Source organism: Manis pentadactyla, chromosome 10 (assembly GCF_030020395.1).
Source record: "Manis pentadactyla isolate mManPen7 chromosome 10, mManPen7.hap1, whole genome shotgun sequence".
NCBI lineage: Eukaryota > Metazoa > Chordata > Mammalia > Pholidota > Manidae > Manis > Manis pentadactyla.
In genome coordinates, this window is record NC_080028.1 from 17,093,720 (window position 1) to 17,109,706 (window position 15,987).

The 15,987-nt window shown below is 38.0% G+C and overlaps 1 protein-coding gene across 5 annotated transcripts in view; it reads right to left on the reverse strand.

Moving 5' to 3' along the window:
- Positions 1 to 12,831, reverse strand: part of HCFC2 (host cell factor C2) — a 71,220-nt gene extending 58,389 nt beyond the window's left edge. For all 5 annotated transcript variants that reach the window (XM_036891028.2, XM_036891031.2, XM_036891029.2 and 2 more), the window contains exons 1-3: positions 12,631 to 12,831; positions 10,978 to 11,126; positions 9,783 to 9,943 (exon numbers count right to left, since the gene is read on the reverse strand). In XM_036891028.2, the coding sequence (XP_036746923.1) occupies positions 9,783 to 9,943; positions 10,978 to 11,126; positions 12,631 to 12,793 (473 nt within the window). In that variant the 5' untranslated portion in view covers positions 12,794 to 12,831. The remainder of the gene's footprint in view (positions 1 to 9,782; positions 9,944 to 10,977; positions 11,127 to 12,630) is intronic.
- Between the last annotated feature and the right edge of the window lie 3,156 nt (positions 12,832 to 15,987).

Genomic DNA, 15,987 nt, shown 5'->3' on the forward strand with positions numbered 1-15,987 from the left:
CAGTAAACACTAACACCACAATGAATGATAATAAGGCAATGAAACAGAATAGAGTCTAGTACTAGAGTTGACAAAGCTTTTTCTGTAAAGGGCCAGATAGTAAATATTTTAGGCTTTGCAGGTGAAAAAGTCTACCACAACTGCCAACTTTGCCCTTTTAATACAAAAGCAGTCCAAAACTCTACATAAATGAATGGGCATTGCTGTATGCCAATAAAATTTTATTAAGAAAAACAGGCAGAAGTCTAAATTTGGGCCACAGACTATAGTTTATAACCCCTGGTCTACAGGACCTAGAAAAACCCATTTATATAAAAAGATAAAGATATGCAAGAGATAGGACTTAAAATGAAGGGGGTGAAATGCCTTATTTCATAAATGGTGGTGGAAAAATTTGCAGTCCGTTAGGTAGAAAGTAAGAAGCCTCACACTAGCCACAAAACACATTCCAAATGTATTAATGTTTTAAACATAAAAAGCAAAGCTGTGAAGTACGAAATTAAAACAAAAGTAGTAAAACCAACTATACACAAAATCAGTCAAAGGAAACACAAAAGTGCAGATTATGATATCTAATACATAAAGAGTAGAGGAGGAAGAAGAATAAAAAAGAAGTACTTTTAAATTGTGTTTGAAATAGAGCAATCATCAACTTAATATAGATGGTTACATAGTTAGGAAGCTATCTGTAAACCTTATGGTAACCACAAACCTAAAGCCTATAATAGATACACAAAAAATTAAAAAAGAGAAATCCAATCACAATACTAAAGAATACCATCAAATAAAAAGAGTGTAAGAGAGGAAGAAAGGAACAGAGAGAAACTACAAAAGCAATCAGAAAACAATTAGTAAGATGGCAATAAGTACATACCTATCAATAATTACCTGAAATGTAAATGGACTGAATGCAATAATCAAAAGACAGAGGGTAACAGAATGGATAAACAAGACCCATCAATGTGCTGACTACAAGGGACTCATTTCAGACCCAAAGACATCCACGGACTGAAATGAAGGGATGTAAAAAGGTATTCCATGCAAATAACAGGGAGAGAAAAGCAGGAGTATCTACTTTTATCAGACAAAATAGACTTCAAGACAAAGAAAGTAACAAGAAACAAAAAAGGACATTACATAATGATAAAGGGATCAGTCCAACAAGAAGATACAACCATTATAAATATCTATGCATCCAACATAGGAGCATCTACATATGTAAAATAAATAGTATCAGAATTAAAGGGGGAATAGATTGGAACTCATTTGTATTAGGAGACTTTAACACATCACTCATATCAGTAGACAGATCAACCAGACAGAAAATAAATAAGGAAACAAAGGCACTGAACAACACATTAGATCAGATGGATGTAACAGATATCTACAAAACACTCCACTCAAAAGCAGCAGGATACACAGTGTTCTCAAGTGTACATGGAATGTTTTCCAGAATGGATCATACACTAGGCCACAAGAAGAACCTCAGTAAGTTAAAAAAGATCGAAATTATATCAAGCAACTTCTCAGACCACAATGGTATGAAACTAGAAATAAATTGCCCAAAGAAAAAATGCCCACAAACACATAGACACTAAACGACATGCTTCTAAATAATCAATGGATCAATGAATGAACAAATCAAAACAGAAATCAAGCAATACATGGAGACAAGTAAACACAAAAATTTAACAGTCCAAATTTTGTGGGACAACACAAAACTGTTCTAAGAGGAAAGTACAGTGCAGTACAGGCCTACCTCAAGAAACAAGAACAATCCCAAATAAAGTGTCTAAACACACAATTAAAGAAACCAGAAAATGAAGAAATGAAACTAAAAGTTAGTAGAAGGAGGGACATAATAAAGATCAGAGCAGAAGTAAAATAGAGAAGAATAAAACAACAGAAAAAAAATCAATGAGGTGGGAATGTAAATTAGTTCAACCATTGTGGAAAGTAATATGGAGGTTCCTCAGAAAACTAAAAATAGAAATACCATTTGATCCAGTAACTCCACTCCAAGGAATTTACCCAAAGAAAACAAGATCCCAGATTCAAAAAGACATATGCAACCTAAATGTCCATCAGTAGATGAACAGATAAAGAAGATGTGGTACATATACACAATGGAATATTATTCAGCCATAAGAAGAAAACAAATCCTATCATTTGCTACAACATGGATGGAGCTAAGAGGGTATTAAGCTCAGGGGAATAAGCCAGGTGGAGAAAGACAAGTACCAAATGATTTCCCTCTTTTGTGGAGTATAACAACAAAGCAAAACTGAAGGAACAAAACAGCAGTAGACTCAGACTCCAAGAAGGGACTTGCAGTTAACAAAGGGAAGGGGGTGGGAAGGTGGGTGGGGAGGGAGGGAGAAGGGGATTAAGGGGCATTATGATTAGCATACATAATGTAGGGGGGTCACGGGGGAGGCAGTATAGCACAGAGAAGACAAATAGTGACTCTATAGCATCTTACTACGCTGATGGGCAGTGACAGCAATGGGGTGTAGGGGGAGACTTGATAATATGGGTGAATGTAGTAACCACAATGTTGCTCATGTGAAACCTTCATAAGACTGTATATCAATATCTTAATAAAACAAAAAAGGAATTGGAAAAAAAAATCAATGAAACCAAGAGCTGGTTCTTTTGAGAAAATAAACAAAATAGACAAACCCTTAGCCAGACATATCAAGTAAAAAAGAGACAGTACACAAATAAACAAAATCAGAAACAAAAAGGAATAGTCACAACTGATACCACAGAAATACAAAGAATTATTAGAGAATTCTATGCAAAGTTATATGCCAAGAAGAAATGGACAAATTCCCAGAAAAATACAACCTTCCAAGACTGACCCAGGAAGAAACAGACTAATTACCAGTAATGAAATTGAATTGGTAACCAAAAAACTCCCAAAAAACAAAAGTCTATGACTAGATGGCTTCACAGCTGAATTCTACCAAACATTTAAAGAAGGGCTAATATCCATAGTTCTTAAAGTATTCCAAAAAGTAGAACAGGACAGAATACTTCCAAACTCATTCTATGAGGCCAGCATCACTAACACCAAAACCAGACAAAGAGACTACAAAAAAATTTTTAAACCAATATACCTGATGAACATAGATGCAAAAATCCTCAACAAAATATTAGCAAACCAAATTCTAAAAAAAAAAATACTTCAAAAGGATCATCCATCACAACCAAGTGGTATTTATTCCAGGGATGCAAGGATGGTACAACATTTGTAAATCAATCAATGAGATACACCAGATTAACAAAAGGATAAAAATCACATGATCATCTCAATAGATGCTGAAAAAGCATCTGACAAAATTTAACATCCAAACATCCATTCATGATAAAAAATTCTCAACAAAATGGGTATAAAGTATATATACCTAAACATAATAAAGACCATGTAAGACAAACCCACAGCTAACAACATACTCAATGGCAAAAAGCTGAAAGTTCTTCCTCTAAAATGTGGAACAAGACAAGGATGTCCATTCTCACTACTTTTATTCAACATAATACTGGAGGTCCTAGCCATGACAATCAAACAAGATATAGAGATAAAAGGCATCCAAATTGGTAAAAAAGAAGTGAAACTGTCACTGTTTACAGATGACATGATTATTATACACAGAAAACCCTAAAGATTCCACCAAAAAACTTAGAACGATAACTGAATTTAGCAAAGTTGCACTACACAAAATTAATAAACAGAAATCTGTTGCATTCCTATATACTAACAATGAACTAGCATAAAGAGAAATCAAGAAAACAATTTCATTTATAATTGCATTAAGAAGAATAAAATACCTAGGAATAAACCTAAGGAGATGAAAGACCTGTACTCTGAAAATTATAAAACACTCATGAGAGAAATTAAAGAAGATACAAATAAGTGGAACTCTACCCTATGCTCATGGATAGGAAGAATTAAAATATTGTCAAAATGGCTATTCTGCCCAAAGCAATTTACAGATTCAATGCAATCCCTATCAAAATACCAACATAATTTTCTAATGAACTAGAACAAATAATCCTAAAATTCATATGAAACCACAAAAGACCCCAAATAGCAAAAGCAATCCTCAGAAAGAACAACAAAACTGGGGGTATTATGCTCCCTGACTTCAGTCTATACTAAAAGCTACAGTAATCGAAACACTACGGTACTGGTATGAGAACAGACCCACAGATCAATGAAACAGAATAGACAGTCCAGATATAAACCTATGCATATATGGTCAATTAATATACAATAAAGGAGCCATGAATATACAGTTTCCCAACAACTGGTGTTGGGAAAACTGGACAGCTACATGTAAGAGAATGAAACTGGATTATTGTCTAACTCCGTACACAGAAGTAAACTCAAAATGGATCACAGACCTAAATGTAAGACATGAAACCATAAAACTCAAAGAAGAAAACATAGGCAAAAATCTCTTGAACATAAGCATGAGCAACTTTTTCCTGAACACATCTCCTTGGGCAAGGGAAACAAAACAAAAAATGAGCAAGTGGGACTACATCAAACTATAAAGCTTTGGTATAGCAAAGGACACCATCATCAGAACAAAAAGACAACCTACAGTATGGGAGAATATATTCATAAACAATTTATCCTATAAGGGTTAACATCCAAAATATATAAAGAACTCAAATGACTCACCACCAGAAAAAACCCAAATAACCTGATTAAAAAATGGGCAGAGGCCATGAACAGACACTTACCCAAAGAAGAAACACAGATGGCCAAAAGGCACATGAAAAGATGCTCCACATCACTAACATCAGGAAAATTCAAATTAAAACCACAATGAGATAATCACCTCACACCAGTTAGAATGGCCATTATCCAAAAGACAAAAAAGAACAATAATAATAAGGATGTAGAGAAATGGGAATTCTCCTACACTGTTGGTGGGAATATAAATTGGTGGAGCCACTGTGGAAAGCAGTATGGTGGGTTCTCAAAAAACTACAAATAGAAATACCACTCAACCCAGTAATTCTACTTCTAGGAATTTACCTGAAGAAAACTAAATCCCTGATACAAAAAGATATATGCACCCATATGTTTATCACCACATTACTTACAATAGCCAAGATATGGAAGCAAGCAGTGTCCATTAATAGATGAATGGATAAAGATGTGGTACATACACACAATGTATTACTCTTCAGCCATAAAAAAAGAGAAATCCTGTCATTTGCAACAACTTGGATGATCTAGAGGGTATTATACTCAGTGAAATAAGCCCAGGTGGAGAAAGACAAATACCCTATGATTTCACTTTTTTGTGAAATACAGTAACAAAGCAAAACGAAATGAACAAAACAGCAGTAGACTCACAGACACTATGAAGTGACTGGTGGTTACCATCGGGGAGGGGTAGGAGTGGGTGGGTGGGGAAGGTGAGGGGGATAAAAAGGCACAAAAATTCTCAATCATAATGTAAGTTGGTCATGGGAATAGTGGTACAGCATGGAGAATACAGCCAATGATTCTGTTACATCTTCCCATGCTGACAGCTGGTAAGAGCACTAGAGTGGATGAGGATTTAATAATGTGGGTAACGAACCACTGTGTTGGAAACTTGAAACCAACATAAGATTGTATATCAATGATACTTCAATTTAAAAAAAAAAAAGCAAAACTATGAATGTACTAGAAAGAAACACATAAAAGTTATTTTTATAATTTTGGGCAGGAGAGCCTTCCTAAGCAAGATACAAACCCAGAAAGTCATCAAAGAAATTGCCAAACTTGATAAAACATAAATTAAAACCACAAAAAAAGGAAAAGGCAAACAGAAGACTTGGAAAAAGTATCTGGAACACCTGAAACAAAATATATTTAAAAATTCCTAAGAATAATTTTAAAAAGCTGAAATCCACAAAAATATGATTAGAAATAAAAAGTGAGTTCAGGAAGGTTAGAGGATTTAAGACCAATATATGGAGACTAACTGTATTTTTACATCCTAGCAACTAAAAATGTAAAAATGAAATTAAGAAATCAACTCTATTCATAATGTCATCAAAAAGAATAAAAAGTTAGGAATAAATTTAACAAAATAAGAACAAAACTTGTACACTGAAAACTTGAAAATACTGCTGAGAGAAATTAAATAAGACCTAAATAAATGGAGAAATAGTATATGCTTAGGATTGGAAGACACAATACTAGTAAGATAGCAATTCTCCACAAATTGATCTAAATATTCAACACAATTCCTATCAAAATCTCAGCAGACCTTTCTGCAGAAATTGCCAGTTGATCCTAAAATTTACATAGAAATGCAAAGGACCCAGAATAGCCAAAACACTCGAGAAAGAATAATAAAATTTGAGAAGTTACATCTTCTAATTTTAAAACTTAATATACAGCTACAGTAATCAAGACACTGTGGTTCTGGCATAAGGCTAGATATATAGATCAATGGAACTGAATTGAGAATCTAGAAATAAACTCTTACATTTATGGTCAATTGATTTTCAATAAAGATGCCAAGGCAATACAATGGGAAAAGGAGAGTCTTTTCAACAAACGGTACTGGGACAACTAGATATCTGTATGTAAAAAGATGAAAGTAGACACTGTAATCCAGATATAAAAACTAACTCAAAATGAATCATAGATACAAATGTAACGGCTAAAACTATAAAATGTTTAGAAGAAAATAGAGGAAATCTTCACAAGCTTGAGATAGGCAGAGTTCTGAAATACAATACTAAAAGCATGATCTATAAAAAAATTTGATAAATTGGACTTATCAAAATTTAAAACTTTGTGCTTCAAAAGATATCATTAAGAAAATGAAAGGGTAAGTTACAGATGAGAAGAAAATATTTTCAAATCACACTTCTGATTTAAAAAAAAACAACTTGTATCCAGAATATGTAAGAACTCTTACAATTCAATAATAGTAATATAATTTAAAAATAGACAAGGATTTGAATAGAAATTTTACCAAATAAAATATACCAATGGCTAAAAAGCTCATGAAAAGATGCTCAACATCATTGGTCATTAGGGAAATGCAAAGTAAAGCCACAATGAGACACCACTTTATACCCACTGGCTATAATAAAAAGACAAACAATAACAAGTGTTAGCAAGGAGGTAGAGAAATTAGAACTCTCATACATTGTAGGTGGGAATGTGAAATGGTACAGTCACTTGGAAATCAGTTTGATAGTTTTTATGAAGTTAAACAGATTACCATATGACCCAGCAATTCTACTAGGTATCTAATCAAGATAAATTAATACATGTCCATATAAAGACTTGTATGCAAATGTTCAGAGCAGCATTATTCATAAAAGCTGAAAACTGAAAACTATCAAACTGTCCATCAACTGATGAATAGATAACCAAAATGTGGCATATCCACATAGTGGAGTACTATTAAGCAATAAAAATGAAGAAATATTTGATGCATGTTACAACATGGTTGAAACTTAAAAATATTATGCTAAGTTGTATAGTGTCGGGGGGGCACAGGGAGGGCTGTGCAATACAGAGAAGGTAAGTAGTGATTTTACAGCGTCTTACTACGCTGATGGACAGTGACTGTGAAGGGCTATGTGGGGGGGACTTGGTGAAGGGGGGAGCCTAGTAAACATAATGTTCTTCATGTAATTGTAGATTAATGATATCAAAATTAAAAATTAAAAAAATATTATGCTAAGTGAAGGAAGATAAGTGTAGAAAATCACATTTATATAACATGTCCAGAAAAGGCTAATCTCTTGAAATGGAAAATAGATTAGTGGTTACCTGGGGATTGAGATATGAATAGAGACTGACTGAAAATGGGTAAGATGTTTCTTTTTAGAGTGATAGAAATGCTCTAAAACTGAATTGTGGTGATGGTTACACAACACCATAAATTTATGAAAAATATCACTGAATTGTACATACAAAAGGATGAGTTTTATGGTTTATTATTTATACTTCAATTTTTTAAAAAAGAAAAATGAGCAAGGACATGAACAATTTCAGAAAAGGAATTGCAAATGTCCAATAAGCATACTTAATCAAGCTCATTCGCAGTTTAAAAAAATCAAAATAAATTCATTAAATGTATCTTAATTTGGCAAAAGCTAAGAGTGAGAGAATTCAGTATTGCCAAGGATGTATGTACTCTGGTACACTATTATTAGGAATATAAAATGGTTCTGTCTCTTTGGAGGCTGATTCAGGAGTACCTAACAAACTTACATGTAAATACTCTCACAAAAATATTTATACATGTACAAAGACTGTAATACCAATACAATGGAAATATTTAAATGTCCATCAGTAGGGGAACAGTCAAATAATTTTCATTAATTCAGACTTCTTTTCAACCTTAAAAAAAAGTCAGTCTAAACTGCCATGAAACTATCTCCAAGATAAAAGGAAAACAAAAACAAGTTAACACCTGAAGTTGCCAAGCAAAAGGAAAGATTCCCCTTCTATAAAAAAATATATATTCTGTATAGGATTGAATTAATGTTCCCAACTCACTCTCAGTAAGCAGAACATATATCCCTCAATCACTGACTCACGGCTTGGCCTAATGGCTTGCTTTGACCAATGGGATGTAAACAGAAATGACTATGCTAGCTTTAATCAGAGGTTTTTAGAAGCATTACATGTATCTATTGGCTCCCTCAAGCAGCACAAACTTGAGAAGCTTGCCTACTATGCACAATAACCCAATGAAAGCTGACTAATGCACTGTTACATGAAAAAAGTCCCAAAAGATGCACATCGAATTAAATTATGTGTGTGTGCCTATGTTGGGGGCAGTGATGCTATGAGAAAGAACTTTACATACTTTCCAGCTTGAATTTTTACAGGTTTGTTATCTAAGAAATCTGTTTAATGGGAAAATGAAAAAAAGACATACTAAAAGTAAAAGTATCTGGATTAACATGGCAGCACAAATGTTCCTTTTCTCCAGTTTTCAAATTTTCCATGCTGTTTAAAAAAGTTTGGGGAAAGAATGCTAAGACTCTAACATCAATCTAATATATGCAAAAAGATGATGATAACTCTTGTACTGTATGCTGATGGCAACTCAAAAATGTTTTGAAAATTATGCCAATGATCTTATTTAGCCATCAGGATGACACTGAAAGTAGGTATTTAGCCACTCCTATTTCACTGTGAAGGAAAGCAGGCTTAGGTTACTTGTAAAGAACACATATGATAAACAATCCTTTTGGACTCTAAATCTCCAAATCCTGAATGCTATAATGAGAATGTGATCACAACACGATTCAAAAAGAAAAGAGGTAGTAATTAACTGTCTGGAAAAAGGAGATTGGTTCAGAAAAAGTATTTGCTTGTGTGAACTATTCTATCAGCTGCTTTGTATGAAAAATAAAATGATGGCTTTCACTTTATTGTCAGATTTTGTCACCAAATTCTCAGAGTAACCTAATTTGAAAGTAACCATTTGTTACTTTTCATTATCATTTACAAGAACTATAATACACTATGGCTCAATACATACAAGTATGTCACTACAGTTTATTAATACCAACTTAATAAGATGATTTCTGGTCAGAAAAGGTATAGTTTGGAAACAAACATACTGCAGGGACTAAGGAAAACACAAATGCACACAACTTTGTTCATTGTTAGATTCAATGCAAAAGACTAAGTAAGCTTCATCCCTTTTAATAATTAAAGATGGAAGAAATTAAATATTTTTCATCTAAATCATAAAATAAGAATTTAGTCTGAAAAAGAGTTGGCATACCTGGGAACATTATTGTTTGAATCTTCACTTTCATTTGCCAAGCCTCCAAACAAATAGCATTTGTTACCATATAAAGAGAAGCTATGTCCAAGCCGAGGACAAGGAGGTAAACCAGAAGAAGGGGGGTGGGGTTTTACTTTTTTCCATAACCAACGACTTGCCTAATAAAAGAGCATAAATATAATCAGATAAAACTCAGGAAAGCATTCCTATATTGTCAATAGTGTAACATCATACCAGTATATTTTAATCCAAATCCAATTAAAAGGCTCCAGTAAACTGTTTTTGGGACACATGACAAGCAAGCAGATAACTTTTGGAATTAATGTTTCAATAGAAATTCAATCTAGTCTCAGATTCCATATTCACAGATTCCCAAAATGGCAAACTAAGCTTATAAATAATAAACCCTAACAAATGAAAAATTAAATATATATAGCTTTAAGATTAAATGTAATTTATGCATTCTTACTTTCTGAAATTAGGTAATCCATGACTGGTGTACATTTTAACTTTTAAATAAGCATAAAGATAATTTAACAAACCAAACTCCAAAAAACTTAGTTTCTGGCTATGGATGCTTTCTTTACTCAAAACTGTTTGCTTGTAAATACATATAATCCACTTACATCTCCTAATTACCAGATGTCCTTGTGATCATAGCTCTGGAAACATATGCACAGGTCAGGAATAAACGTCAATTAGGGCTGTCACAAAGGGCTCTAAATCTGGTTTAGTGGAGTCAAACCCCTTCTTTTGTATGTATTGCCAGAAAAAAAAGTGATTTAGTGTTAGGATACAATTTCTATAATTCAGAGGTTTTCAAAGTATGGTCTGGGGACCAGCAGTAGCACATGGGAACTTGGTAGGAAGGCAAATGGTGAGGCCCCACTACAGACAATACTGAATCAAAAACTCTTTTTGAGGGCAAGGCCTAGAGATCTGTGTTTTCACAAGCCCTTCAGGTGCTTCTGCTACACGCTAATGATGCTAATGTTGCACTGGGTATTGGTAAAAGACTTACATCAAAAACTGGATTTTCCATGAAGTGGAAACATTTTCTTTTAAGCTGTAAAATGTAAAGCTCACACTACTTTAAGTATGTTAATGAAATATTTTGCAATCATTAGAGGAATTATGAGAAGTACCATTATTAAGGCTTCACATTAAGATAAAAAATTTGAAATACACTTACTTGTAACTCATATAACTCATTGCTGTATCTTCCATACTCAACCATTCCCCCAAATACTAATATTCTGGTACCATCACAGACAAATCCATGGGCAGCACAGCCTGGAGGGATGTCTCCTCTAACAGCTGGTAGGAACCACTGATTGGTAACTAGTTGCCAAAATAAAATTAAAACCAATTATAACAAACTGTTATCACAAACTATGAGTATGTACTTGATATGTACCATGGTATCAGTGGTTCTGAATGGGAGATGCTTTTACCCCCTCTCCCCTCCACCCCTGCCAGGGGTAAACTAAAAAATTGTAGTTGTCGTAAATGGAAGTGGGGGTACTACCGGCAACTAGTGAATCTGACATGTTAGGGATGCTATCAAGCATCTTACAATATACAGTGCACTCCCCCACAACAATTAATTCTCTGGTTCAAAATGTCAATAATGTCAACTACTCTTCAATTAGAAAAAATAAAAATGAACAAATGTCTATAGTGCTGCTATGCTGTGTTGAAAAACCCTGATCTACATCATCTAATTCTTACAAAAACCCTGCTTGGTGAGTACCATTATTTCCATTTTACAAGTGAAAAATCCAACACTTAGGTTCTGTAACTTTAGCGCTGATCCTGGGCAACTGGCAGAGCAAAATTCAAACTAGGTCTAACTTATTCCCAAGCCAGGAGTTTTACACTACACCAAATTGTCAAATAACGTTTTAACTTTATATGCTGGGGTGCCAGGAGGAGCAGAGGGTGAAAAAGGAAAAATTTTCCCTACTCCACTACTTCATTAACCTTTAAATGACCGCTATGGTTAAGTTATTTGGTTAAAGAACAGTTACTGAACATGACATAGATCCAAAATTCAGTAATTAGCCTTACACCAAGGAAACCGCTTCCTCACGATAGCTGGCTCACTTACAAGTGGGAAAAATGAAATTCCAACCTCCTTTCTATTCTACGGAGGAACTCAAATCAAAGGCCGGGACTCCCCAGCCAGGAGCACGGGATTAGCCGCGGTGTCCGAGCTGACAATCCTCTTTCCTAGCGCTGCGCGGCTGAGATTCGCCACACGCACCCAAGTACGCTGCGAGGCGCGGGTCCCGTACACGAACCAACCCCAGGCACTTCCCCGCCAGTTACGGAGGCTACTACCAAAGGGGTGGAAATCCTGGCTGCCACCTGCCAGATACGAGGCTGCATCTGGGGTGAAAATACCAGAAGGCCTCTAGTTTTCCCTCCCCACGCCCCGCTAGAGTCTCTCCCACCTAAGCAAGGAAAGGTAAAGACGGGAAAGGCCCGGAGGAGCTTTGGTTTGTAGACGGTTTTGGTGTTTGACAGCGGGGGGCGAGACTTCGGGAAGCGGCCCAGGCGGCTGGGAACAGTCTCTCTTTCGCCTACGTCCGCCGGCAGGGCCAGAGCGGAGGGGTCCGGGACCGCCTGCCTGAGGGCCGGCGTGTCCCGCTCGGGGTCCGGGTCTGCCGCGCGGGCCCCGGGAAAACGGAGCTTCCTCCCGGGACGCTGCGGGGCCGGGGCCGCCCGCCCAAGGAGGCAGTGACCCGGCGGTGACAGCTGTCAGGGCCGCGGCAGCCGCCTCGCCTCCCCTCCCCCTCCGCGGCTCCCACAGGCGGGGCCGAGGAGCTGCCGGGGCTCCTACCCGTGTTGTAGACGTGCAGCTCGTCCGCGATGCCCTCGTTGCCCCCTCCGAAGATGATCATCAGCTCCCGGATGGCCACGGCCCGGTGTCCGTGCCGGGCGCGGGGGACCGGCCCCGTGAAGGAGGAAACCCGCCTCCAGTTGAGGAGGCTGGGAGCCGCCATCTTCCCAACCCCCGCCCCTCTGCCCACAATGCTCCGCGGCCGCTCGGGCGCCGTTGCTCCCGGGGGTGCGCGGGGGACCCGCCTCCAGCTGTGCTCCCGGGAGGAGGCGTCACGTGACGGCGGGTGCCCCGGGCACAACGACCGCCTACGGGGAGCGGAGGGGTACTGGCCGCGGAGCCCCGCCCCAACCCCCGGACAACGTGTCCGCTCCGGGCACCCGTGCAACGGGTATTAGGGTGGAAGGACACTTCCTACCGACCAAGCGTCTCGCTACCCAGCGCACCCCTTTTTGTGTTTGCGGGAAGGGGACAGCGTTTTCCTTTACCGCCACTTTAATTGAGCAGCTAGGATGTGTGGGCGAGTCAGGCATTTTAAACAATTACAACACCCGGAGAAGAGCTTGCTTAGAGGTTCGAAGTGCCGCGAAATTGGGGAAAGAGAGGGAAGCCTTACTTTGCGGGGGGGTGGTGACGTGCGCGCCGGGGGCGCCCAAGCGTCCAGGGTGTCCGCGAATTTGGGAGGAGTCCCGGGAGTGTGGACCGCGATGCAGGGCTGCGCACCGGCTGTGGCTAAACACACCTGAGGGAGGGTCCGAGCTAAGCCTGCAAGGGCAAATCAGGCGGATCAGGGATTGGGGTTGCCATGCCGAGAAGTTTAGGGATGTGAGCCGCGAAAGCTTTTTCAGTTTGAGGGTTTTTCATTGCCAAACGCTGTCCTAATTACCTTATGTGTATTAACTCATGTGATCCACCCAACAATCCAGTAAAATGGGTACCGTTATCTTTTTCGCGGATGGGGAAATGAGGCAACTCTTAAGTAATTCTTCCATGGGCACGTAACAGAAAAGTTTTGGGACCAAGATTAAAACGCGGTGCTTGTGATTCCAGAGCTCCTACTCCTAACCACTATACAGTACTGCCTCCGATCACAGTCACGTAACCCTAATATGACTGGTTCGCAATGTCAAGTGATGCTGCACAGAATCACATTCAAAGAGATCCAAGTCCTGCAGGGAAAAAAAAACTGAAAGCATTTAAAATTCCTACCTCACACTCTTAAGAAGGCACCTAAAAGGAAATTATACACACAATGTACACCAAATTTCCTAAAATTCCTTTTTCCTCATCTTTTATAATTTTAAATTTCTCTCATTTGCCTAGCTCACCCTCTCTTCCCTAACTCCCTCAAACCTAAGCATGCCTCCCCACCTTCTCCATTCATCTAAACTTTCTAAGAGGTGATTCTCTTTTTAAAAGGAATTCTCAGTATTCTTTTCAGTTCCTGCATCTCAAGTTCTTTCTCTCAATGGTTAATACCCCCGTTTTATAATATGGTGAAGGAGAACTTGGAAAGGGAAGGGGAAGATGGCTGGGAACAAAGAAAGGAGGCTATGAATATTTATGTATTAATGTTTTTCTTTGTCACATAACAGGCTCTTAAACGTTTTTGTAATAAAGTTTTTATGTACTTGAAACAATAATGGAGAAGTTGAGATAAAACAAAGTTTTTCATAAAACTTGAGACATTTAGAGAACTGTGCTTAATTCTGAGAGTTTAGGGTTAAGATGTCCAAACTTTTATGACTGGTGCTGTAAGAAGATAGTAGTTTTTTTTTTAATGCCCTTATAACAAAAGACTAAGGAATAAATTAATAATTGCAAACCCAATGTTGATTTTCAAATGTAAAAAATAATAAACAACTGATTTATGATATTTGAAAATCTGAAAAACTCTGAACTCGGGGAAAGATGAAGGCAAAAATATTAAGACAAAGGAGATTATAGGTTATAACTGGTTGCTTAGCTAAGGAGTTGCAGAACAATGGAGGAAGTGTGTATTCATTTCCTAGGACTACTGTAACAAAGCACCAGGTGGCTGAACACAACAGAAATTTGTTGTCTCAGTTCTAGAGGCCAGAAATCCAAAGTTCAAGTGTCCACAGGGCCATGGTTTCTCTGAAAGCTGTAGAATAGAATGCATCCTTGCCTCTTTTCTACCTGCTAGTAGCGGCCATCAATCCTAGGCATTCCTTGGCTTATGGCTGCATCACTCCCATCTCTGATTGGACACCACCACCTGGTGTTGTCCCTGTGGACTGTCTCTCTTCTCTTATAAATTCACCAGTCGTATTGGATTGGGGCCCATCCTAATGTTCTCATAGTAACTTGATTACATCTGCATGAGCCCTGTGTTCAAATAAGGTTACATTCACAGGTATTGGGTGTTAGGACTTCAACATATTTGAAGGGAGGGATATAATTTAATACATGATAAAGTGTTTAATCCAATGGGAAAGGTATTTTACCAGTACAGCTTTGACTCAGTTCTGTTTAAGTGAGGGGCTCAGACTATGTCCCAATTCTCAAGAAAGACACCTTCAATCTTTGAAACCGAGAAAGAGAGGAGGGAGGCAGAATAGCACCCTAAGTAAGTAAACATATAAGAGGTAGATACAGAAGGAGACACTTATGATGGAAATGGGGAATGAGTAGCCATTAAGGTCAAAGGGGAACTGGGTGAGGGTAATGTCAAAGAAGCCACAGGTGAAGCAGGTTTCACAGAGGCAGAGGTAGTTATCAAAGCCAAAAGCCAGAGACATCAGATGAGAAAAAAAATGTCTCTCTTGGATTTGCAAATTAGGAGGTTATTCGTGGCCTAGATTAAAATGCTCAGGGGAATGGGAGGAAGGAAGGAAGCCAGAGAAGACTGAGAAATGAATAACAAGTAAGGAAGCATAGATAACATGTATAGTCTACTTTTCACAGACTTGCCCATGAAAGGAAAGAAAAAACAACAGCCGGTGGGGAGAAATGAGTACAGGGAAGCTATTCTTGTGATTTTGCATGGGTGAGATTTGAGCATGACTGTGGGCCCAGAGAAAGGATCCTACTGAAAAGGAAAGACTGGAGGAGCAATAGAGACGTCTTAGTCCTTTCAGGCTGCTGTAACAGAATACTACAAACTGGGTGGCTTATTAACAACAGAAATTTATTCCTCACAGCTCTGGAGCCTGGAAATCCAAGATCAGGGTGCTAGCATGGCCACCTCTTCCTGATTCATAGTTTACACCTTCTGGCTGTGTCCTCACAGGGTGAAAGGAGCAAGGAGTTCTCTGGAGCATCTTATCAAGGCACTGATCCCATTCCTGAGAATTCCACCCTCATGAGCTAAGTACCTCCACAGTTTTCACCTCT